General features: G+C 36.8%; 1 protein-coding gene across 13 annotated transcripts in view; it reads right to left on the bottom strand.

The window, feature by feature from the left end:
• INPP4B (inositol polyphosphate-4-phosphatase type II B) overlaps positions 1-23856 on the bottom strand; it is a 981822-nt gene that overhangs the window by 686276 nt on the left and 271690 nt on the right. For all 13 annotated transcript variants that reach the window (XR_012477007.1, XM_074229241.1, XM_074229248.1 and 10 more), the window contains 2 exons: positions 8742-8860; positions 6379-6495 (listed from right to left, as the gene is read on the bottom strand). Coding sequence is in view for 12 of the 13 variants with exons in the window: in XM_074229241.1 (XP_074085342.1) it covers positions 6379-6495; positions 8742-8860 (236 nt within the window). In the remaining variant the exon portion in view is untranslated. The remainder of the gene's footprint in view (positions 1-6378; positions 6496-8741; positions 8861-23856) is intronic.

Here is a 23856-nt window from a genome sequence, read left to right as displayed (position 1 = left end):
TCTGTACAATCAAGTTGTTGAGCAAGGAGGAGGCCTTTTGGCACCAAATCACACTCATAGTGCTAGAGCCAGTAGGATTTCCTTGGCCATGAAGCCCAGTGCTCTTTCTTTAGAAATCAGGACCCTGAATCTCAGAAATTTATCCCAGATTATTATCTAACTCCAAATCCAGTTCTCTTCCCATGTTACTATCTGAGACAATTTCTGTGACCCCTTGAACTTTGGATAATGGTTAGTTACTGAAAGCACAAGAAAGAACACACACAAAAAAGCAAAGAAAGAGGTCATGAGAGCTAAGGTTCTAAGTTCTGATCTCTGGATACATGTATTAGGACTAAACAATGTGAACTAGAAGCTGGTGGTGCTTAAAGGTTATTTTAATTTCCAGAGAACCAAGTCCAAGTTGCTATGGCGGCTTATGCCATAGCTGTACAAATCATAATAGTTGAATCACAAGCTTAAATAACAAAAATAATCCTTGTTTTGCTTATGTTCATCTCTGCATATTTCCCTTCCACCCTCCCCTACCCAGTAATCTATCCCTTGTAACAAATAATTTTTAAAAAAGGAAGAAAAGCATTTCGATAAAAGTAACCAACATAACAATGGATACTAAGAATATATGTATTGTTCCACAGTCATAGGTGGAATTTCCCCATTACAACAAAGAAGGAAGGAGGTTAATTTTCACTTATCTAGGGCCAAGACAAGCTTCAAATTTAACTTATTACTGCAGAGTAAAAAAAATAGTATGATGAAATGCATAGAGCACTAATACTGAAGCCAAAAAATCCTGGGTTTCAGGGTCTCAGAAAAATCTTGGGTGGCAACTCTGACAAATGCTAGTTGAGTGGCCTTGGGCAAGTAGTGCTTAACCTCTCACTGCCCTGGGGAATTCTCCAGACACTAAGTTGCAGAGAAGGTGCTGAACTGCATTGAAGAAAGGTATTTCCTCATCTGGAAACTCCTTATACTGGTGACATCATAGATCAGATGCCTATCCCTTATCTTTTCTTTTTTCCCCTTCAAATAACTACTAAGACCTATAGTATATTCAAAGAAATAAATATTTTGGTTGTTCTACATCCCTTCCAATTTCAGCCATGGAGCAAGGAAATGATATCTTTTCTGTGATCCAAGAAGAATACACTAGCTCCAGGAACTACCTCCTAGTCACTCATCTACCTAGGAAAGCTATTTTACCTTATTGAAGCAAAGGAGAATAGCTCTTGTCATAAATAAGAAGCATCCCATTAAAGAATTCCATTATTGTTCAGAATTAATCACACATTATTCCCTTATCATTTATTAAAATGAATAAGCAAAACTAAATTCAAATCCAGTCTCAGACACTTACTAGTTGTGTGACCCTGAACAAGTCACTTAATCCGTTTTATCTCAGTTCTTCATCTATAAAATAAACTTGAGAAGGAAATGGCAAGCAATTCTAGTATCTTTAGCCAGAAAACTTTCAAATAGAGTCAAAAAGAGTTGTACACAATTGAAATAACGCAACAATAGCAACACAATGAATTGATATACAAATATCTATAGAAAATACTTCTCCACAAACACATTGTTCTCTAAAAAGAAGCATAAGTCAAACCTACCAGTCTAAGGCTCCCAAGTAGGCTGATACTCAAAGATGTAAGAATAGCATCTAAGTGAATTGAATTTCTAACATTTCCAATCGCTAAAATTAATTGATCAATATTTTGAGTAAGAGGTTCTGCCTTAATTATGGTCTCATAATAAATGACAAATATTTGTTATGCTTTCTTTTGATTATTTGCATTCTATAAGTATGTTTGAATCTTACAAATCTTATTTCCCAGCAGCCTGTCAATTATTTTTAATGTAACACTCCTGATAAGTAAGAAAGCCTTGACAGCAAACCATTCATTAGTTTTCATAATGGAAATCTGCATAAAGTCTAATAAATGAATTAGCTAATTGATCTTTCCCTGGTATAGATATTAGCATAGACATTTGCAGAAGTTCATGTTTTCTCCATGTTGAAGCAAAAACAATTCAAGAAGTAACAGAAATGATGCCTATGACCTTTGCCCCATGGTCAGTGTCTTACTTACAAATTGGTTAGAAGGAGGATGATCTATTTTGAACATGACAGTACCTTACAAAGCGCAATGGATAGGGCCTTCCTTTGTGCCATTTGCTTCCTTCATGCAAGGAAACAACCCCTATGAAGAAAAGTCACATCATCCCTCCTGCCAGCACCCATACCAGTTACCAACCAGTAACACATTTGAGGAGCTGGGCTGAAGGAGTAATACGCCCTGGCACTGCTGTTCCTGAGAAAGAAATAGGAGGGTGCATGTGCCAGGCAAGCCAAATCACCACAACCACCACCTCCATATCAAACATATTCTCTCCATTACTCCCTAGGTCACCAGTCTTGTTTCCAGTATGGTCCACCTGTAGCATTCACCAAGGTACAGAATCCTTATGGAGAAGATCTACCATGCTCACCCCTCTCTGGTAACAAATCCTAGCTTATTGCTACAAACATGCCCCAGGAACCACAGTGCCATGTCCACCCCCATCTCTAACCTTGTACCATCAACCCTATTTTGAGCCTTTCCATGAAGCCATCATCTAAGATTACAACCATTCTGGAGATGTTCCTTGGCTCTGAACAACCTCTCCTGGAACCATGGCTACCTCAGCAGCCACAGTTCTGAAAAACCAGAATTGAAAGCATAAGTCCTTGGCATTATCAAAATGTTCAACATCAGAAACCTCTGAACTGTAATCTGAAATCTTGTATATATGTTATCTGTTTCTTTTAATATGATTCCTTTGATATTTGAAATTCTTTTACTTTTCTATTTGTAACCCCACACTTAGCACTCCATTCTCCATCACTGACTCTCTACTTTTACCTGAAACAAAGGTCCATTTCCTTTCTCCTGTCATGTCCTATCCCACCCCTAATACATACCCAGACCTTGCGAGCGCCTTGATTCTCTATCTTGAGAAGAGACAGACAGATAGAGATATAGAGACAGAGAGAGAAGGAAGAAAGATAAAGGAGAGAGAAAAGAGAGGAGAGGGAGGGAGAGAAGAGAACAGGAGGAAGGTTAAAGAAAGTAGGGAGGAAGCATGAAAGAAGAAGAGGTAAGGGAAAGAGAGGGAGGGAGAAGAACAGAGATACAGAGACAGAGAGAGAGAGAGAGAGAGAGAGAGAGAGAGAGAGAGAGAGAGACAGAGAGACAGAGAGACAGAGAGAGAGAGAGAGAGAGAGAGAGAGAGAGAGAGAGAGAGAGAGAGAGAGAGAGAGAGAGAGAGAGAGATCTCACCTGTGTAGAGGAGGAGAAGGAAGGAAAGAAAAAGTGCATAGACAACAAATTCTTTTTAGCTGTCAGGGAATCAACTTCACTATCTTTTACCCTCCCTGCCTCCACCCCTGCCAATGCTAGTTAAAAATAGAAAATGTAATATAATAGAAATATAAACAAAATTACAACATTATAAAATAAAATTTAAAAAGGTCTTTGAAAAATACATTGGATTTATTTGTTTCCCAATGATTTGTCTTATCTATCTTTTGTTATAAAGACCTGATACATCTTTATCCTGACTATTCTAATTGCCACTTCACTTGGTATTTATTCTTTTGATGGGACAATCCAAGTTCTTTCAATAAACTTCAGAGTTAAGATAACTTCATTATTATTAAGAATATCTTTTTTTAGGGGCGGCTAGGTGGTGTAGTGGATAAAGCACTGCCCTTGGAGTCAGGAGTACTTGAGTTCAAATCCGGTCTCAGACACTTAATAATTACCTAGCTGTGTGGCCTTGGGCAAGCCACTTTAACCCCATTTGCCTTGCAAAAACCTTAAAAAAAGAATATGTGTTTTAAGCATGTCTTTGTCTCAATCCTTCAAGAATTAATATAGAAGCAGAAAACACCAGAGCCAGAAGGGACTTCAGGAATCACATAAATCAAACCAAATATTTTTTTTACACGTGAGAAAATTAAGGTATTGAAAAGTACACTGAATTTGGAATTCCAAAATCTCAGTTTGAAATTTGACTCTTCAACTTGCCACCTTGGTGTGACCTTGGACAGATCTCTTAACTTCCCTGGGTCAAAGATCCAGCTGTAAAATGAGGCAATTTTCTTCTATGACTTCTAAAGTTCCTTCTAGTACCTATGATATCTGGTGAAGTCATTTGTTTGGTGTCAGCTAGCTAGCCAAATTTTGAACTAGTACCAGATCATTTGTGCTCTGACCTTCCAGTTCAGTGATTTTTTTCCTTCTTTATCACACTGTATTCCCCCCCCCCCCCCATTTCACAAACTCAGTAGGGTATAAAGAGGGAGGTAGCAAGGTATAATAATAACAGCTATCGATGAAAAGATGGAAAAGAGTATATCCCTACACAGATTAGGTTCTGCCATTTTCCCTGGGGGGATCTAGTCCATGTCTCATCCCAAAGACAGACCTCTCTGCAAGACTACCAAGCTTTCTTCTCAAACTCCCACACTCTTCTTCCCTGGAATTATCCTATTCATTTCAATTCAACAAATATTTAGAAGAGGATGACAACTAGTAGGGCACCGTTCCTATCCCACATTATAATCTTTTTGGATTATGCTCTGGATGCCTTCTGAGAAGCCAACTAAATTGTTAATAGATATGTTTGTCCATGGCAATGCTCCTACTCTAAAGGAGAAAGTTTCTTCCTCTATTAAAGTAGTTTTATGAAAAGAATATCTCTTCTTTTGTTTGTAGCTCAACCCAGAATAATAACTATAATGTTTGGATTTTTTTTTTTAGGATTTTGTAAGGCAAATGGGGTTAAGTGGCTTGCCCAAGGCCACACAGCTAGATAATTATTAAGTGCCTGAGGCCGGATTTGAACTCAGTGACTCCTGACTCCAGGGCCAGTGCTCTATCCACTATAGCGGCCACCTAGATGCCCCATAATAACTGTAATAAACTACATTTTAGGCCATATATGAGGACTGTGTGATGCCTTGGTTGACTGAGAGATATAAAAGTTGGCCCAATAATAATAATGACAATAATAAATAAAATTTATAAAGAAATTTATAAAGGTCAGAGAAATGATCAGAATTCTGTACTTGGAGCCAGAAACAGCTGAGTTCAAATCCTCCCTCTGACACTTTTCGATCAAATGGCTTTGGACAAGCCACATATGTTTCAGAAAACTCTCTCAAACTCATTTGCTATGGGATCTATTGAGTGGAAGGAGTAGCATCTATTCCCACTTGCCAAGGAACTCTCCAGAATTCCAGACATTTTTGAATTCACGTATAGTTTTCCTGGGTTCTATTAACATTGAATTAAGGAATCAGAGTTGAAAGAGTTTTTGTCATTTTTACAGAGGAGGAAATTGAGACTCAGAAAGGCATACTGGATTTATGCGTAAAGTGGTGCACTTGGAATCACAAAATTCTAGTTTAATATTCTACCTCAGACACTAGCCATGCATTCTTGAATAAATTACTCAACCTCCTTGTCCCTCAGTTTCCTCAATTGTAAAATGAAGATAATCATAGCACTTAGCTCAAATTATTATTTGTAATGATCCAATGACAAAATGTAAAGTTCTTTGAAAACTTAGAAGTGCTAAATAATGAACTATTATTGTTATAATTATCACAACTTTGTAAAATAGGTAGTAAAAATGTCACTAGTCATCATTTTACTAGTAATGAAATTCATAGAAATGACATTCCCAAGATCACGTAGCTAGTAAGTAAGCATAAATGGAGTTTTTTTAGCCTCTAGAACTGCAAAATGGGGAGCTATCTGCTTTGATCATGTCCAGGGTTGATCCTGTAAAGGCCTTGATGTAAATCACAGGATGAAAGTTGATGGTTTCCATTTTCCTGCTTTCTCTTCCACTTGGAATCTAATAAAAGTGCCCTTGTTCAGGGAAACTTAAGTTTCTGGCATGAAATTGAGTCAAATGAAATATGAGGGACATTCATGGTCTTCAGAGTCAAAGGCTTCACTATTCCACTGGTTTTCAATGTGAGCAGCATTATCTGATTAGTAACATATTTTGGAAAGGATTACTTTAAGCCAATCTATTCCATATGTTCTCTGCCCACCAATTAAGAAGCACAAAATAGAAACTCCCTCAGTCTAGAGAGATATCTTCTGAAATTCATTTAAAGAGTCACAAAGAGAAATCCAGGAAAAAATTCCCACATTTGATTTCTCCTAATCAAGGTCCTTCATCTTCTTGGTACAAGGTGAGATAAACAGAACAAAGCAATATATTGTCAAAATTATATGAAAGGGGTAGAGAGAGTCCATTAAAAAAGAACCCTGGGTTTGTGAAAGCTTTTCTCAAATAAAATTAAAGTCACGTACTTACCGTGTCATGAAACTTATCCTTGACATCATAGACTGTTAGTTTGATATTGGTCTCCTCATAGATAGGGTACTCAGGTGGAAATGTCACACCAGTCAGAAAGAGTGGGCTTCTTGTACCCTGAATAACACAAGCAGACAGCCTGGATTCATTTAGGGAACAGCCACCGGCAGCCCAGCATGCAGGAACAGAGGAGAGGGCACAATAATTGGAGGGCTTCCTAGCTCTCTCCCCTTCCCCCCAGGAAATACTTGACATGCAAGAAAAAGAGACCTTATTGACCAAATGACACTCATCGACAGAGGCCTAATATTCAGTGCACAAAGAGTTGATCACAACAGAGACAAAAGGTGTTTCTGGGATGGAGAGGAAGCTACTTGATAGTAATAAATGCCTTCACTTGGCCCTGTCATCATTTATCAGACCTACTCATGCTGTGCCATGATAAACAATTTATTTTCTCTGTCTGGTGGATTCCTTCCTGAGGGCTGGCTGTCATTTTGTTCCGGGTGCATTTAAGTAGAGTGGACATGACTTGTGCAAACAACTTAAGATGCTGGCTGATTAAAGCAAAAGGATAAAAAAAAGACCACTGTTCTTCCAAAAACCATTCTATGGCATGTATTGAAAAGTAGGTTGTTCATTTTATTTTATCACTGACTCATTTGTGACCATCACACTCTGAGAAAGAGAATCCATTTGTTTTTGTACATTCAGCTCTGCTTTTTGAATAGCCTGACTTGGAAACTAATAGTAGAAATCCTAAATATGTTGGAAGACATGATGGATTTTCTCCCATTAAAAAATTAGTGCCCAGTATATAGTATAAGATATTTTAATACCCCCACAACTCATTTTAAGCTGTTGACAGGCAACATCAAATTGTTATTATTGTTGCTACTATTATTACATTGAATGACTAATATATTAAGGTTTGATGGCATTCTGCAAATTGGGGGGTTTTCTATCTGTGTATGTGTGTGTGTGTTTATGTGAATATATATAAATTTCAACTAGCCAGAGTTCTGCCTAAAAATTAAAGCGTTAAAACACATCATATTTAATTCTAATTTTACTGGTAAGGTTTTTAAATACAGAACTCAAAGAGGCACAGGAAATGACTTGAAACATATTTTTCCATCTAAAACAACCTATTTTGCTATTTTTGTAAAGTTTTCTTTGGATGACTAAGCCTTTGTAGTGAATTCCCTCAACAACAGAGTTAAATGAGAATTCTCTCAGCAACCAGAACCCAAAGTTTCCACAGGGCACACTTAGGGCTGATCATCAAATATGGGTCACTGCTATGAGAGAAAATGGGTCTAATCCATCTGAATCACTTGTTCCTGAACCACATTAAGACAGGGAGTCTATCCTGAACCATCCTACTCAGAGGCCAGTAGCCAAAAGATAACTTCTGGTTCAAATTATGGCAAAATAGTCTGGAGCCCAATTTAAAAAAAAAGCAGATTTGCTGAAGTGAGGAGGATGCTTTCTTCTCCTTCAGACAGATTGATTAAGCAATAGCCTTGCCTTCATTAACACTATAAACTAACCAACTATAAAGATCAATACAAAGAGAAATATTTCCTCCTTTAATGTGTACTAAAAATAATAACTACTTCCAACAGTTTAATTACTTCATTTAAAAACTTTGATAAATATATAAAGGAGTCTGTTTCAAGCAATGTTACATTGGAACACTGGAGAAATAAGATCACCTTTTCTCCCTAGTGAAGTTGGAATATAGTTCATCATTGCCAAAGTCTGTCTATCCCATTATTTGAAACATACAACATTCCTCCAACCTCTTCAGTTTTCTCTCCAAACAACAAAGAACATCAGTTCCACATGAGTGAGAATAATAGGGAAACAATAGACAGGTAACCGGCATGGAACATAGAACTTTCAACTTTGTCAAAAGTAGAAAGGGGAGGTGGGGGGGGAGTGATGGGGGAAGGGGGAGATCAGAAATGTTTGTAAGATAAATGATTTTTAAAAAACCCACAAGCATTCCCACTATTTTAAGCCACACTGCTTGTGTGGGTACTTTCTGTGAAAATTCTCTCCCTATATCATTGAAATTATGCCAGAGTCTGAAATGGTAACTTTGCTTCATGTCTCCTATCGGGAAAGACAGACTTTACAAAAAGAGGCAAAATTCATTTCCTTTAAAATTGTTTAGCCTGTTTAGCTGCCAACAAGCACCTAATATCCTCAGGTATGCCAGACTTAATGGTAAGCCTACTTTTGTATGTGGCAAAATATTAGAGGCTGAGCTAATTCAGCTCAGCTGAGGTCTGAAGCCCTAAGGACAAAGCACATGGTGACCAATGAGTGACCAGAGGAACAGGCAGCATGCTCACCTCAACTGTTTCGGTGCAGGAGTACCTTGCCACACTCTGGTCTGCTGGATGGATCACGGAAATCTGTACCAGGGTGTTCAGCTTGCAGTCCCGGGCAGGAGCCACCAGATCCTTGCATGCTGGGCAGAACACATGGAAAAGAGAGCAAAGAAAAGAAAAGAAAAGAAAGAAAAACTCACATCACGTTCTCAGGGAAAACTGCCCCAAGATGAAGGCAGACTTCACTATGGCTCTGGACTAAACCCTCCAGAGGCTCAAGCCGACTTTGCAGAGGAAGTCCCTTGGAAGTACCTTACAGAAATAGGAAGTCACATGCTGCCGAGCTGAATTGAGATCTCATTTCCACTAACCACATTTGCAGCTCATGCAAGTCTTGGCTGCCTGGGGAGAAACAGCTCTGATGTGTGACTCTACACATGCTCTGTGTTGGTGGATAACTTCACAGCTTCTCCTTCAGTTTTAGCTAATTAACCATGAAATCCCTTGCTTTCCTTCTTACTTAGCCATCCCTTTGAAAAAAACTGGGAAGCTTTGTGCTAGATTAGAGTGATTTTCAAGTTCCTAAAAATCTGACTGATACAAGTGGAACCTATGTTGTGACAAGATACAATTGATTTCTTAGAGTCTTAACCATCAAATAGGAGAAATCAAGATCTATTCTTTATCAGTGGAGACTTGCAGCTGGCAAGACAACATAGACTGCTTTGTTTGGTATACTCTAGTAGAGAAAGTAGTAATCACTTTTTATAACAACATGAGAATGGGAGGTACAGAAAGAATGAGTTTTTCATCCATTTGAGTTTCAAAACTTGAAATTCTTTGCTTTTAAGTTTGGACTTTTTAAACTTTGTCTTAGTAGAAAAGAGATTAGTTCAACATAAATTCCTTAAGGGCAAGAATCTATTCCCCTTTGTTTCTTTTTTTTTTGTCTTTCAGAATCCAAACAAGTCCAAACAAGATTATTAACTCCTGATCAGGTAATCCAAATTGCTAACACTCTTCAAAGGTAGAATCTGCATTATACCTATTGTTATGCATATATAAATATACACACACACACAGAGACACACAGAGACACACAGAGACACACACACAGACACACACACACAGACAAACACACACACACACACACATATATACATATATATATATACATATATATATATATATATTTGTTTCTTTCTCATATCTTCTCCCAAATTTCCAGAAAAAAATTAAGAAGGGGGGGAGGTGTTTTTTCCCCAAAGAAACTGATTTATCTTTTCTTTGCTTTTAATTTTGAAACAGTGGCTGTAAGGTCAGAAGATATTTCAACTAACAGAATATAGTCTGTCCTTGTCAAAGCAGGGTTAAGTTTAAGGGGAGAAAATGAGAGGATTCAGGCTTCACTCCTCTTGCCCCACCTAGCTACTTTTAATTCCCTTCTTATCTTGCTTTTCCTGTGCCAACCATATAGGGGGTTTAAGTCTAACTAGGGTGCTATATCCAGAAATAAATGCCACCAAGGGATCTTTATTCTCAACAAACAGACACAAAACATATGTGTATGTATATATATATATATATATATATATATGTATATATATATACTGATATATACATATATATATACTGATATATACATATATATATACTGATATATACATATATATATACTGATATATACATATATATTCTGATATATACTAATATATACATATATATACTGATATATACATACATATATGGGCATATATACAGGTATATATGTATGTATGTATATGGGTATGTATTTGACTCTATAAGAAGAATAGGCAAGCAGTGAGCAGGAGATACAAAAGCCTTCCCAGTTCCCTAATATGCACTGAGGAGCTATGATATTGAGCAGTTGTGATATTCAAGTCTCTGCTGTAGGTACGATAGTAACAAGAGAGGAAAAAAAAATCCCACTCTTAAGGCACTTATACTTAACTAGAGTTTTTTTTTTTTTAATGAAAATTAAGAAAATCCAAATTTAAAATCAAAGACTTCTATGTCTTGGACCAAAAAGGGATCAATCTAGACCAAACTCTTCCTATTACAGATGAATAAACTGAGGCCCAAAGAGTGGAAGCAACTCACTATAGTGACACAGGTAAGTGATGGAGCATATGTTTTTATAAATGTAAAATCAGTATTATATTCACTGTAATACCCTTCCTTTCTATGAACAGAAAATCCTCCCTTACATATTTCTCTATTTCTCACAAAACAGACTCTCACCCAGAAAAATTTCTACTAGAAATAAAAATAAATTTTAATGAGAAGAAAAAATCTATATATAATTTTTACCTAAGAAAAATTTTAGTTTATATTATGGGAAAAATTATGTTGTAGGAAGAAAAACGATCACTTAACTTTCCAATTAACTTGACTGTAATTATGGGTCACTGTTCATTAGTATGTAGGAATGAAAATTTTCAAGTTTTTCAGGGAGATGAAAAGATATAGAGAACAAAGATTAGAAATTAAAAGACCAAGAGAGTCCCATCTCCATAGTCTATAGATTCCTATCTTGGTTGTGATTCACATATAGAGATCTGGAGAAAATACTCTGGCAAGAATAAGTTTGAGTAAAATTGATCCATTAGCTCAGACTCTACCTTAACAACTAAGGATGACTTGACTTCCAAAAATCAACCTCACAAGTATAAAATGAGGGAGGCATGTCTAGACAGGACTCTATCTGGAAATAATCTGGGGATTTAGTGAATTGAAAGCTCTATATTAGTCAGCAGAGTGAAATCAAAACCAGGAAAGCTAATATAATCATGGTCTGAATTGAGAAGTCCAACTTCTAAGAATAAGGAGATGTCAGTTCCATTGTACTCTGTCCTAGCAAGAACATATCTGTAAGACTGTCTTCAATCCTGGTCATCAACTTTTAGGATGGGCATTGAAAAGGTCAAGTGTGTCCAGGAGGGCAATTACTTCAGTATTTTAATTTAACCACAGAAACCATGACTTTGATAAGTTAAATAATTCACCATATTCCTCATGACTGTCAGAGACCTTTGATGATTTCCTTTTACCCAATAAACATGTTACCTCCCATTATCTGATTTCACATCATGTTATATGTAGGGGTGGGGAGAGTGATTCTTTCCCAGAAGGAATTAGTCAAATTTTATCATCAAGACATATAGGAAGACTCTTTTCTCATCATGAAAGTAGAGTTAAACTCTACTAAGTGGAAATATAGTACATATGCCCAATTAAAAAGAAAATAGAAATGCAAAGCCCATGCTTTATAAATTGACCTATAAATAAACAAAGAATCAAAGGAAATAGTGTTCAAGTCTTGTGCTGCAGCTCATGGTCAAATGTCCATCACTCATAACAACTCTTGCTTAAATCATCCCCATTGAAAACTTTGAAAAATAAAATCTCAGAGGTAGAAAAGGTCGTAGAAGTTATATAGTTCAGGGGCAGGTATGTTGCACAGTGGGTAGAGCACCAGCCCTGGAGTCAGGAGGACCTGAGTTCAGTTCCGACCTCAGGCACAATATTTACCTAGCTGTGTGGCCTTGAACAAGCCACTTAGCCCCATTGCCTTGCAAAAACCTAAAAAATAAATAAAAATAAAAAAGAAGTTATCATTTCAGCTCCTACCTGAATAATGAATACCCTTTCAACATCTTCATGACAGTCATTTATTACCCTTTACTTAAATAATTCTGATAGAGAATAACTTATTCCATATATGGTCAACTATAATTTTTTATGGAATATCTTCCTTATATTAAACTGAAATTGACTTCCTTGTCTTCAACCTATAATTCTCTAGTTATTTCCCCTTGAATCAAGAAGAATAAGCCTAACTCTTCTCTATGCTACAAGCCCTCAAATATTTGAGACCTACAAACATATTCTCAGTAAGATTTTTCTTAGACTGGCTGAAATCCTCCAGTATTTTGTCTACCAATAATTGTATCTGACTTAGTAATAATTGTTTCATATGTACATTATGTGACTTCCATATATATTATATATATATATATATATATTCAACCTTTTTTGTTAGCAAAGATAGTCTCTTTTAATATAATGTGTCTTCTCTCCTTCTATCGCTCCCTGTCCACTCATACTTGCTACTGATAAAACAATGAATTTCACTGTTTGACAATGAGTGAGTTTACTATTATTTGAGTTTACTATTTACTATTTACTATTATTTGAGTTCTTAAGTGAGATCTAGGAGAAACAGCTTTTAGAGAAAAACACTCACCATATTTTAGAGAGACCTTATTTAGTTTTCTTACCCTGTATAAATACAGAGTAACAACTCCTCTGGACCTGCAATAGTCATCATTTTATACATTTGGTGTTGTGGCCTGCCTCAGTGAGATTTCAGCAAAGTGTAAAAATTAGTGGAAGCACATAGGGATAAATATTAAAAAATGAAAGAGAGAGAGAGAGAGAGATAGGCTACAGATCCAAAAGAAATCTCATGTCTTTGAAAGTATATATATGTGGCTTCAAAAGTTCAGATGCATATGAAAGGGCTTGTTGATCTTGTTCTTCTTCTTGAGACGTCAAAAGGTTTGTACAAGTATAACTGACTGAATCATAATTGACTACCATAAACCAAGGAACAGTCCCTACATGGGGAAATCAATAAACAGGAAAAATGATTGAACAGGAAAGGTTAAATATCTTCTACTAGAGGTAGCTAGCAGGCAAATAGAGAGATTCTGGAATCAGAAAGATAAATCTTCCTGAATCTAAATCTGTAATCAAAGACATTAAGTGACCCTGGACAAATCACTTCGCCTTCTCTGACTCAGTTTCCTCATCTTTCAAAAGAGCTAGAGAAGGAAATAGCAAATCACTCTAGTCTCGTTGCCAAGAAAAACCTAAATGGGTCATAAACGCTTGGATACAATTGAAAAACAACAATACTACAGACTTGGAAGCAAAAAAAAATAAAAATATTCAAACTGAAGCACTAAAGAGATCAAAGTCTTTGTCTCTGTATCAATTTTAAACTAAGGGTCATTGCTCTAGCTGTAAAAACACACTAGAACTCCATCCTGAAGATCAGTTCCATTCAACCAAGCCAGTAGTTGATCCTGTTGAAAACCTACATCAGCCTATCAAAGAGCATGCTCGGGTTTGGATGGATCCGTCTAGAGAGCAGAGACACTGTACCCTGAAAACAGCTCTGTGGTCTAGTCCCATGCCTCACCTAGTAAGAAAGTAGTAGCTCAGAAGCAGCAGAGTAATTCCATCCAGCAGCAATAGCCCAAAGGCTGAGACTGGGTCTAGACACTACCATTCAAACAGCAAGGCAATCTGTCTGATTTATCCCAGAAGCTGGTAAGCCCAATGAGCAGCTGCTACAGTAGCCAAGTGATCAAGTTTAACTCAGACCAGCTACCTATTGACTCATCAAATCGCACTGCCATGTCCAAGAAGGAAGCCCAGTTGCTTGGTCCATTTAGCAGAAATACTGTATCCTGTAGAGAATCAGTCGGATTAAGCATCAGAATGACTCCATAGGCAACAGAAAACTTTAAGAGTAATCCTCCAGAGAAATAAAAGGTGTTGAAGTCCTTCAATTAAAAAGTTATGAGTTTCCTTGGTCATGTGTATTTCTTACATGTATACCTCATCGTATTATCTTGCTTTGAATTTGTCCTACATGTTCTCATATTCAGATTTTATGTGGACTTCCAGGAGAATATGCCCTAGGAATGAAATATTTTGTAATTTCTTTAATATTGTCATTATTTTGCTATTTGATTAATAAGAAGAAACACACTAATAGGGGACTTGTGAGCTAGTATTAAGAGGGTAGTCACTTAGAGGGCTGCCCCTAGAATGTTGAGTCTAACAAAAGCCACCCCTCATAGCTCCAAATCTGCCAGTGGCAGTAAGGGTTAGGGGAATGAGCCCAATAGGGGTGTTAGGCTGACATGCCTACTTGCTGCTTTCATTTTGCATGAAAGAAATCATTCTAGTTTTGGGAGTAAAGCTTAATACAGATCCCACCTTTAGCACTTATAGTTAAAGGATACCATACATGTGTAGTTCAAATGTGATAACGTAAATAAAGCACTTAGCAAACCTTAAAACATAATATAAATTTCAATCCTTGTGGTTGTTTCAAGCTATCCAGGTTTTTATTTGACTCAATCTTCAAGCATACCAGCTATTCTCTATTGGTATCAGTTTGTCAAGTCAAAATAAGATTTCAACACTCAACAGCTAGTTAGGAATGGAAAATAGCTATAGCTACCTATAGGAGAGCACAGTTAATGGAACCAATGAATTTTCAGGAGGAGGCGGATGCTCATTCAGATTCATTGGATGCACATGCATTTGCTGAAATTATAATATCTGGGAGTAAAGATAATTGCATCACGGTTTTAAAAGAAAATTTGTCTTTTATTCTATTTTCATTTTGGGAGACATTCACTTTGGTCTTTTTTGTTTGAAAAGCATCAGGTGCTTCTAGTGTGTGCCAGGTAGCCCCAAAGGATGGTTTAAAATTTTCACAAAAGCTAGACATGAATGGAGACAGAATAATTTAGAAATAAAACCACTGGCTCCAAATCTCCCTCTTTAGGACTTCCTCTCTATATCCTTCTTTGACCTTTCCACATCTCCTCAACTCCCTCTTCCCTTTTCTTTTCCTTTGGTATCATTCCTTGATGGGGAGGCAGGAGGAGTAGAAAAAAGATAAAGGGATGGAAAGAATGATGCAGAGACAGAGGGAGGGAATGAGGATTCTCAGTATTTGTGTTCCTTTTCCTTTCTTCAAATATAATTAATTCAATGGGTATTAATTACATGTTCTTTGTAAGCTATCATACTGTGTGTTGATAGCACAAATAGAGAAATAAAATTCTTCCTTTCTTCAATGACAGTACATTGTGCCCTGGCTTTCAGGAAAGGACATTGAACTTGGAGTCATGGGACCTATTCAATCTTCCTCTGTCACTTACTACTACCTGCTATCTGAAGCAGCTCATTTATTTTGTCTGGACCTTTTCCTCATTCATAAAATTTGGAGTTGGATTTAGCGACCTCTAAGGTCCCTCCTATCTCTCGAACTAAGATAGCCTGTGATACTACAAGCCACAGTTTTCATAAACAAAAGGGAATCACTAGAGGGTTTTAGTGCTGGTAGACCCAAAGATTAGGGGGAATAATTTTGTAGATGAGGAGAAAATAGGAGAAGCTTTAGGTCTTTAACTGAATACTATGAGAAATGGTTAATTCTTTATTTCATTTATTTATTTTAATTCATTTATTAAGTACCTATTAAATCCTAACATCAGTAGGCAGAGAATAGAAAAACAGAGAAGTAAATAAATAGTAAAAAGGTGGGAAGGGGCAAAAACACTACAAACCTTGGAGCTAGGTGTTCTAAAAAACAGAAATGATTGGTGCTCAGCATCCTAGTCAATCAGAGGTATGGCAGAGATAGAGATGTTGCAAATGGGGAACCCCAACTACACCATTTTGGTTAGCATGTAGAGTATATGAGTGAATAATATTAAATTATCCTGGAAAGAGAGTTTAGAACCATATCTTCAACAAGGGGCCTAGAATTGGACAAGGAAGTAGGCAAATAAATTAAATTTCCCTGTTAAAGTTAGTTATAGGTAATCAAATATGCTACTTTATACCAAACTATTTCCTTCTGTAATAAGCATCCCCATAACCTTCAAAACATTCCAAAGGTATATTGCACTTTAATATTGTTCAATATGATTTCCTCACAATGACTTTGTAGGATTGACAATAAAAGTATTATTTCCCCAATTTGTAGGTGAGGAAATTGAACCACAAAGATGTTAAGTGGTTTGTTCAAGGCTACATAGTTATAATTATCAATGTTGATATATTTTAATTATGATTTTAATTTTTCAATTATTTTAACTATGAGTCTCTTTCCTCTAAATAAGTGATTTCATAACTTTTTGGTCATGGGAACCCTTTACAATCTGAAAAAAATTATTGAGAACTCCAAAGATCTTTTGTTTACATAGGTTACATGTACTGATATTTATGATAGTTAAATTAAATGAGTATATTCTTAAATATTAATTTTAAAGTCATTTAAAAATGATACATGTTAATATAAATACCATTTTTATGAAAAATAACTATGTTTTCTAAAAACAAAAGTGAGAAGAGTGGCATAGTTTCACATAATTTTATAGAACTGATTTAATATATCAATGTAGCTAGATTCTCAAATCTATTTCAATACTATTCAACCTGTTGCAATATATTGTAGTAGAATTATTTGAAGATCTCATGTAAGTAAGTAGCTAGGGAAAGAAACAGCATTTTAATAAGCAAATGATACTTTAATATTATTATAAAAATAGTTTTGACCTTCCAGAATCCCTGAAAGGGTCATGGAGAGGCCTACAAGGGTCTATGGAGCAAACTTTGAAAACCACTGCTTAAAACTATATCTGATTTCCAGGGCTTTTATGAATCCAATTTCTTATACAGAGATGACATTTATATATTCTTATAGTTTTCAAAATGCTTTAAAAATTATACCTGATTGGAACCTCACAACCTGTAATAAAATATCATTATTATGTCCATTGTGTCGATAGAGAAACTGATACTTAGAAGGGTTAAATGTACTTCCTACACAACCTTGGCCAAGCCTCTGGATCCCATCTTTCTTTTCTTTAAAATGAGGGGTTGGAATTAGCTGGCCTTTAAGCTTCTTTCTCACTCTGAAGCTACAATTATCTTGGCAAGATTCTAATTGCTGTTCATTCTCTTTTCACTATATACAGAAAGCAAACAGAGAGCTTTATCTGGAATGTATCTGCCCATCTGAGGCATTACAGTTAGCAGACACTTGAAGCAGCAATGTCACAGGAAAGCCAGTGTGCATTCACTTAGGAGGATGGCCAAATCACAAAGAGGCACTCTGCCCAACTGTTCAGATGTCTTTGACTGGAGAGAGGAAGGCAGCAAAAGTCTTGATCCCCATCTTGAAATTCCAGTTTCATCAAATCCCACTTCATCATCTGACAAAGGTCCCCTTTCTTGCACTGGCAAGTCCCCAGCAGGGACACAAAGGCATCTTCTGCCCTTCCCATACCTCTTCTCCCCAGAACACAATTTTTTCCCTTTCCAAAACCCATGAAGCCAAGCAAATTGAAAACTTTCTTCCAAATGCCTAAGGGGGAAGACATTAAGGATATAGAAGCTGGAGACTGGAGATTTCCTGGAACAGAAAATTGGTTTCACCAACACATAGCTTTAGGGGAATAAATTCTGTCCCCTTCAATGGGGTCATTCTTATCCCACTTCTGCCAATAGAACTAAAAATTTTCCAAGAGCTACAAGAGTAATAGGCTAAGAAGGTGATATTTTATGAACCCCCTCTACATTCTTAATATTCTGTGGAGTGTCTCATGCATGCTGCAGAAATAAATATATTAATGCTGATAATAAAACCTACCATTCTTTCTTCCTTCCACTCAAGAAGATTAGATGCTGCTAATCAACTGAGAAGCCAATTTGGGATATGTTTAAGGTCCATAAATTATTAGATCCCATTACTTGGTTTCAATTGTTATCATTCCATACCTATGATTACATTTAGATTAAATCAACTTACATCATGTACTCAAAAGTATCTGCAGCATCGTAACAGCATGATTGCCCTGGTAGATAATTTAATTGAAGGTACAACGTACTCCTCTGTTTTCAATTTCTCTTCCTTGTTGCTCTCCAATCATTCTATTTATTACTTTAGCAATTCTCATCAACCCACACTCCTGTAACTCTGGGCCCATAATGATAAAAAGTTGAGTATTACATGGTACTTGAATGTTGACCTTTTTAGATCCTCAAAACAGTGGAATGTAAGCTCTTTGAGAGCAGGAAATATTGTCCTTTTGTCTTAAGATCCCCAGGGTCTGCTTTCTGAATTGAATTGCACAAGCTCATGAAATAGTAATTAAAGGAATTGTTATCCCTATTTTATAGATAAGGAAGAAAATTGAGGGTAAGAGAATATGAGTGACAGGTTCATAGTCACACAACAAAGTAGATGTCAGAGGCAGGATAAGGTTCTCAGATTATCCAGAACTTCAGTGGATAAACATGTCTCTCTTGAAGTTTTATTGACTTTGTTGAGTTCAAGGGTCATAGGGTCATGTTTTGGATATACTTTTACATTCTAAAATAATTCCATATTTTTGGAGTCAATGGCAAGAATGACAATATAATATTTTCCTCTATGTCATTAAAGATTAAACCCTAGAGGAATATAGCCATATGTCACATCACATGGATATATGGTCACTAAATAGGCATTTATTTTATATTTAATCTTCAATGCCTAAATAATCTCTAAGATATTAGAAACTCTTTCAAATAGTGTTTACGCTTCTCCTCCTCTTTGCATTTTAACTTCTTTGCATTAATTTGTCATTTTATTTTTTTCATTGAGAATTTCTCCCTCATTTCTGTTCTGGACTGTCATCCTAATCTGCTTTCTCTATTTCCCTACATTTTAACGCATGAGACCTCTCAAGTCATAATTTGTATGTTTGTATGACCTGGAAAATTAGAAGGGTCATGAAAGTGTCTATTAACAAACCAAAGTTTTGTCCATAAGTAGATAACCATGTGGCTCTTTTCCTCTTAACTGCTTGTGTGGGAGATTTTAATTAGCACACATTCCCAGAGTGTGTGTAGAATTACCAACATTAACAATGTTTGTTTTAAAAATAAGAAAAAATGAAGTTAGTGTGAAATAAAATGAACAGGAAAAATATATACTTTTTTTATTTTAATTCTGTCTTTCAACTTAAAGGAAATTCTCCCCCTTCCTCAACTTATTTCCCACTCTTTTTCTGATCTCTTTTCCTTTGTCCCCTCCCCCTTCTCAATCTTCCACTCTCCTTTTCTCTCAGTTTTTTTATGAATCTTCCTCCATACTTTCATAGTTTTTTCCTTTTTTTCAGGTTTTTGCAAGGCTGTGGGGTTAAGTGGCTTGCCCAAGGCCACACAGCTAGGTAATTATTAAGTGTCTGATACAGGATTTGAACCCAGGTACTCCTGACTCCAGGGCCAATGCTTTATCCACTACGCCACCTAGCTGCCCTCCTCCATACTTCTTACCCAAATTCTCTCACTCTTTCTCTGTGTCCTAATATCCTCTTTCTTTCTCTCTCTTCTCTATCTCTTTATCTCTGCTTTCCTCTTTTTCTATTAAAAAAACTCCCTCTCCCTTTCTTCCCCATCTACCTCTCTCTCAATTTGCCCCTCCTCTTTCTCTTCCTTCTCCTCCTCCTCCTCCTCCTCCTCCTCCTCTTCTCTTCCCTCGTTCTCTCCCAATCTCCCTTGTCCCCAATCTCCCTCTCTTTATCACCAAATTTTCCATTGTTTAAATCTCCCCCTCTTTCAGTCTCAGGCTCTCACTTCTCCCCATAGATCTTCTCTCTTTTTTTTCTATCACTGGTTTCTTTCTTTCCCCCCTCCCCCCTTCCCTCCCCCTCCTCCCTGCTTCTTGAAAGGGAAAAAAGAGTATTCTTTTACAATTTGAATGTCTATATTTTGCTCTAAGCACTGATATTTTCATTTTTGTCACCTAAGGTAGGTATAGCCAATATTTAGAGCTTATTTTTTCTCCTCAGGATGATCCTCTGCCAGTCCTAGACTACCAACCTGGAAAGTACTACCCCCCCCCCCAACACACACACACACATACAAACACATCCCTGAGGCTTCCTTTCCTTACCACTTTGTCACTTCTGGAAATTGGTTATTCCATTATGAGAGCATGGCCAAACTTTTTCCTATTCACTTAAAGCACACAACCCATCTCCTTTCTTCCCCTCTACCCACCCCACCTAAGCCCCAGGCAGCAGAATTTCTAGCTGTAGCTCTGATGTTTGTCCTTCATTCTTGAAGAAGACCATGACATCAAGGAGGTGATGTCATGACAAGCACATGAATTGGATTTGAGTGGGGGGGGGGGGAGGTTGTGCTAAGTCATCAGCCTCCCCTCAGGAACCATCTGGATCCAGTGGCCAGATATGAATCTGGAAGACTGGAGATGGCTCTGAATGTGAGGCAATAGGGGTTAAGTGACTTGCCCAAGGTCACACAACTAGTAAATGGCAAGTGTCTGAGATCTATTTTTGAATTCCAGTCCTCCTGACTCTAGGGTTGGTATTCTACGACTGTGCCACCTGGCTGCCCTATACAACTAAATAAATTTTAAAAAGTAAATGTTCCAAGTTAGCATTTACTACAAATTACTTCAAATTGAAAAATGGAAAGATTTGTGATTTAATTTTTTTAAAAATTCCCCATGTATTAAAAAATCTGTATAATCCTAAAACTTTTCTTATTAAAATTCCAACAGCTTTTATTTTTTTTATTTTATATAAGGGGTAGCTAGGTGTCACAGTGGATAGAGCACTGTCTGTGGAGATAGGAGGACCTGAGTTCAAATGTGACCTCAGACACTTAGTAATTACCTAGCTGTGTGACCTTGGGCAAGTCACTTAACCCCATTGCCTTGCAAAAAAAAATTATGTAAGGTCCAACTGAAGTGTGACATTCAAAATAATAAAATAAAAAGTCAGTAATATCTCTGCCAAATTCACATTCAATGCAGTGAACTGACCTTCAAGCTGATACCTAAACAGGATGCTCTGTCTCTTGGCTCTGGCCATTTTCTCGGGCTATCTCCCCATATATGGAATACAATACATCATCTCTGCTTCCTGACTTGCTTCAGGTCCCAGGTATAGTGCTGTCTTCTGCAGGAAACCTTTCCTGATTCCCTTTAATTCTAATACCTTCCTTTCTGGATTATCTCCAATTTATCCTATAGATTGTTTATATGTAGTTATTTACATTTATATATAGTTATTTACATTTGTCTCTCCAACCAGGAGAAAAGGTCCTCAAGAGCAGGAACTGCCTTTTGTATTGGGGGGGATGTATCCCCAGCTGTTACTTGTCAAATAATAAGTGTTTACTGACTGATTGATTGATGTGCACAGACCAACTCTGTGACCAGAATTAGTTTACATTATTCTTCTCTGCTGTCTAGGTAATCTTGGAAACTCATCAAATATTAGACTATTTCACAGGCAAAGATAGAGACTTTAAAGGAAATGAGGCTCTTCCTTCTGACCAAATTAGGAGCTTGAGTTAGGTGTTTCCTTAGCAATCTCATTCTGAATTTCAATAGCTTATGTGATGTACCCAAGATTTACAGTCATACCTCTATATTCATCTGACTTCAGAACTCATCAAAACCTTTCTCAGTATTTTGACGGGAGACAAATGTTTCATACTTGTCTCACTAGTTAGAACATCTGAGTCAAGAGAAAATAATTTGTCACTTGTCTTGTTCACCCCTTGAGGAAGCCCGCCCCCCTTTCTCTCAAAGAAACAGATGTCTATAGTCAGTCTAGTGGTAGGTCATGAACCAGGGTAGAACTCAAGCTTAAGTCTGCTTGCTCATTGTTTGGGCCTTGACTACTTCAAAGTGAATTAAAATAGCAATTTTTTTCTGTTTTGGTCAGAAACCCTGAAGGTGTCTCCTCCCAGGTTGATTTTTTTTTAATTTGAAAAAGAGTCTATATTTACCTTCATTTCTTACTTACCTGCCTTAATCACTGAGAAGTCCTGAGGATCCTGCCCTCCCAGTTTAATTTTTTTGTTGTTGACTAAGCAAAAGTTGACATTCTTGGTCTCTGCATCATCTTTCTCTTACCCCAGTCTTAATAATTGAATGAGCATTGCCTCAGTCAACCTGGGATGTGGGAAAGACCTTAGCTTTAAAAGGCCAAGGTCTGGACCCAGGTGGCTCCAAAGGAGAAAGAGAGGTTGGTGACTTTGCACAGCCCCCCTCATTCAACTCCAATTTATGTGCTTGTCGTGGCATCACTTCCTCTGATGTCAAGGTCTTCTTCAAGAGTGAAGGACAAACAACAACCCATTATGCTAGGAATTCCTCTCAGTACAGGTTAAATAAAGTTACAATTTTATTTTTAGGTAATTAATTGCTTTTGTCCATCCATGTCTATTTAGTTTTAAGGTCCTACATTACAAAACAATCTCATTGATGGCATGATAAATGCTTTTAGCTTCATTCAATCAGACAGTCATTTAATGCTTCTAAATATGGTTTTTATTGTTGTTTAGTCATCTTCAGTTATATCCAACTCTCCATGACCCCATTTGGGGTCTTCTTGGCAAAGATACTGGAGTGGTTTGCCATTTCCTTCTCCAGCTCACTTGACAGATGAGGAAACTGAGTTAAACAGGTGAATTGATTGTCATATAATTACTTGAGAGGAAACACACACCTACTAAATGCCTGAGGTCATAGTGGGAGTCTTTCCTGACTCCATACCCAGCACTCCATCCACTATGTCACCTGGTTGCCCCATAAAAATGCTAAGATTCAGTTGATTTAAATTAATCAATTTTCTATTTTAAAGAAGCCCAAAGAAAACTATATATATATATATATATATATATATGTAAACATATACAAGATATCCTAATCTAATTTTATTCTCTTCTCTAGTATAATAACCTCTTATTTCCCTGTTTCCTCTTTCTTCATTCTATCCTCTACATAACTGCCAAATTAATACTTCTAAAACAGAGACCTTAATGTTTCACTCCCTTACTCAAAAATCTTCAATTGTTCCTTAGTACAGCTAACATGTAATACAAAACCCTTAATCTGATTTTTAGGGAAATCCCCATCTGGTTCTCACTTGTCATTTCAGTCTTTCTTTCTATTACTTCCCTTCATACATATTTTTTTTTTATTTAATGAAATTCATTTAGAAACCATGCATTATATAAACCACCCCATCTCTTCCCTATATCTCTTTGCACTGTTTGGTGTCTGGAAATCACTCCTTCATCCCAGATTTGCTGGATCTTTCCAAAGTATAGCTCAGATATTGTTTTCTGAAGAAAGCTTTCACTGATTCCAACCCACCTCTCTCTCTCCTCCCCCTCCTTCTCTCTCTCTCTCTCTCTCTCTCTCTCTCTCTCTCTCTCTCTCTCTCTCTCTCTCTCTCACACACACACACACACACACACATTATCTCACTCTCAT

This window comes from Macrotis lagotis, chromosome 3 (genome assembly GCF_037893015.1).
Source record: "Macrotis lagotis isolate mMagLag1 chromosome 3, bilby.v1.9.chrom.fasta, whole genome shotgun sequence".
Taxonomy (NCBI): Eukaryota; Metazoa; Chordata; class Mammalia; order Peramelemorphia; family Peramelidae; genus Macrotis; species Macrotis lagotis.
Note: the sequence above shows the minus strand (reverse complement) of the source record. Positions and strands in the feature narration are given on the sequence as shown.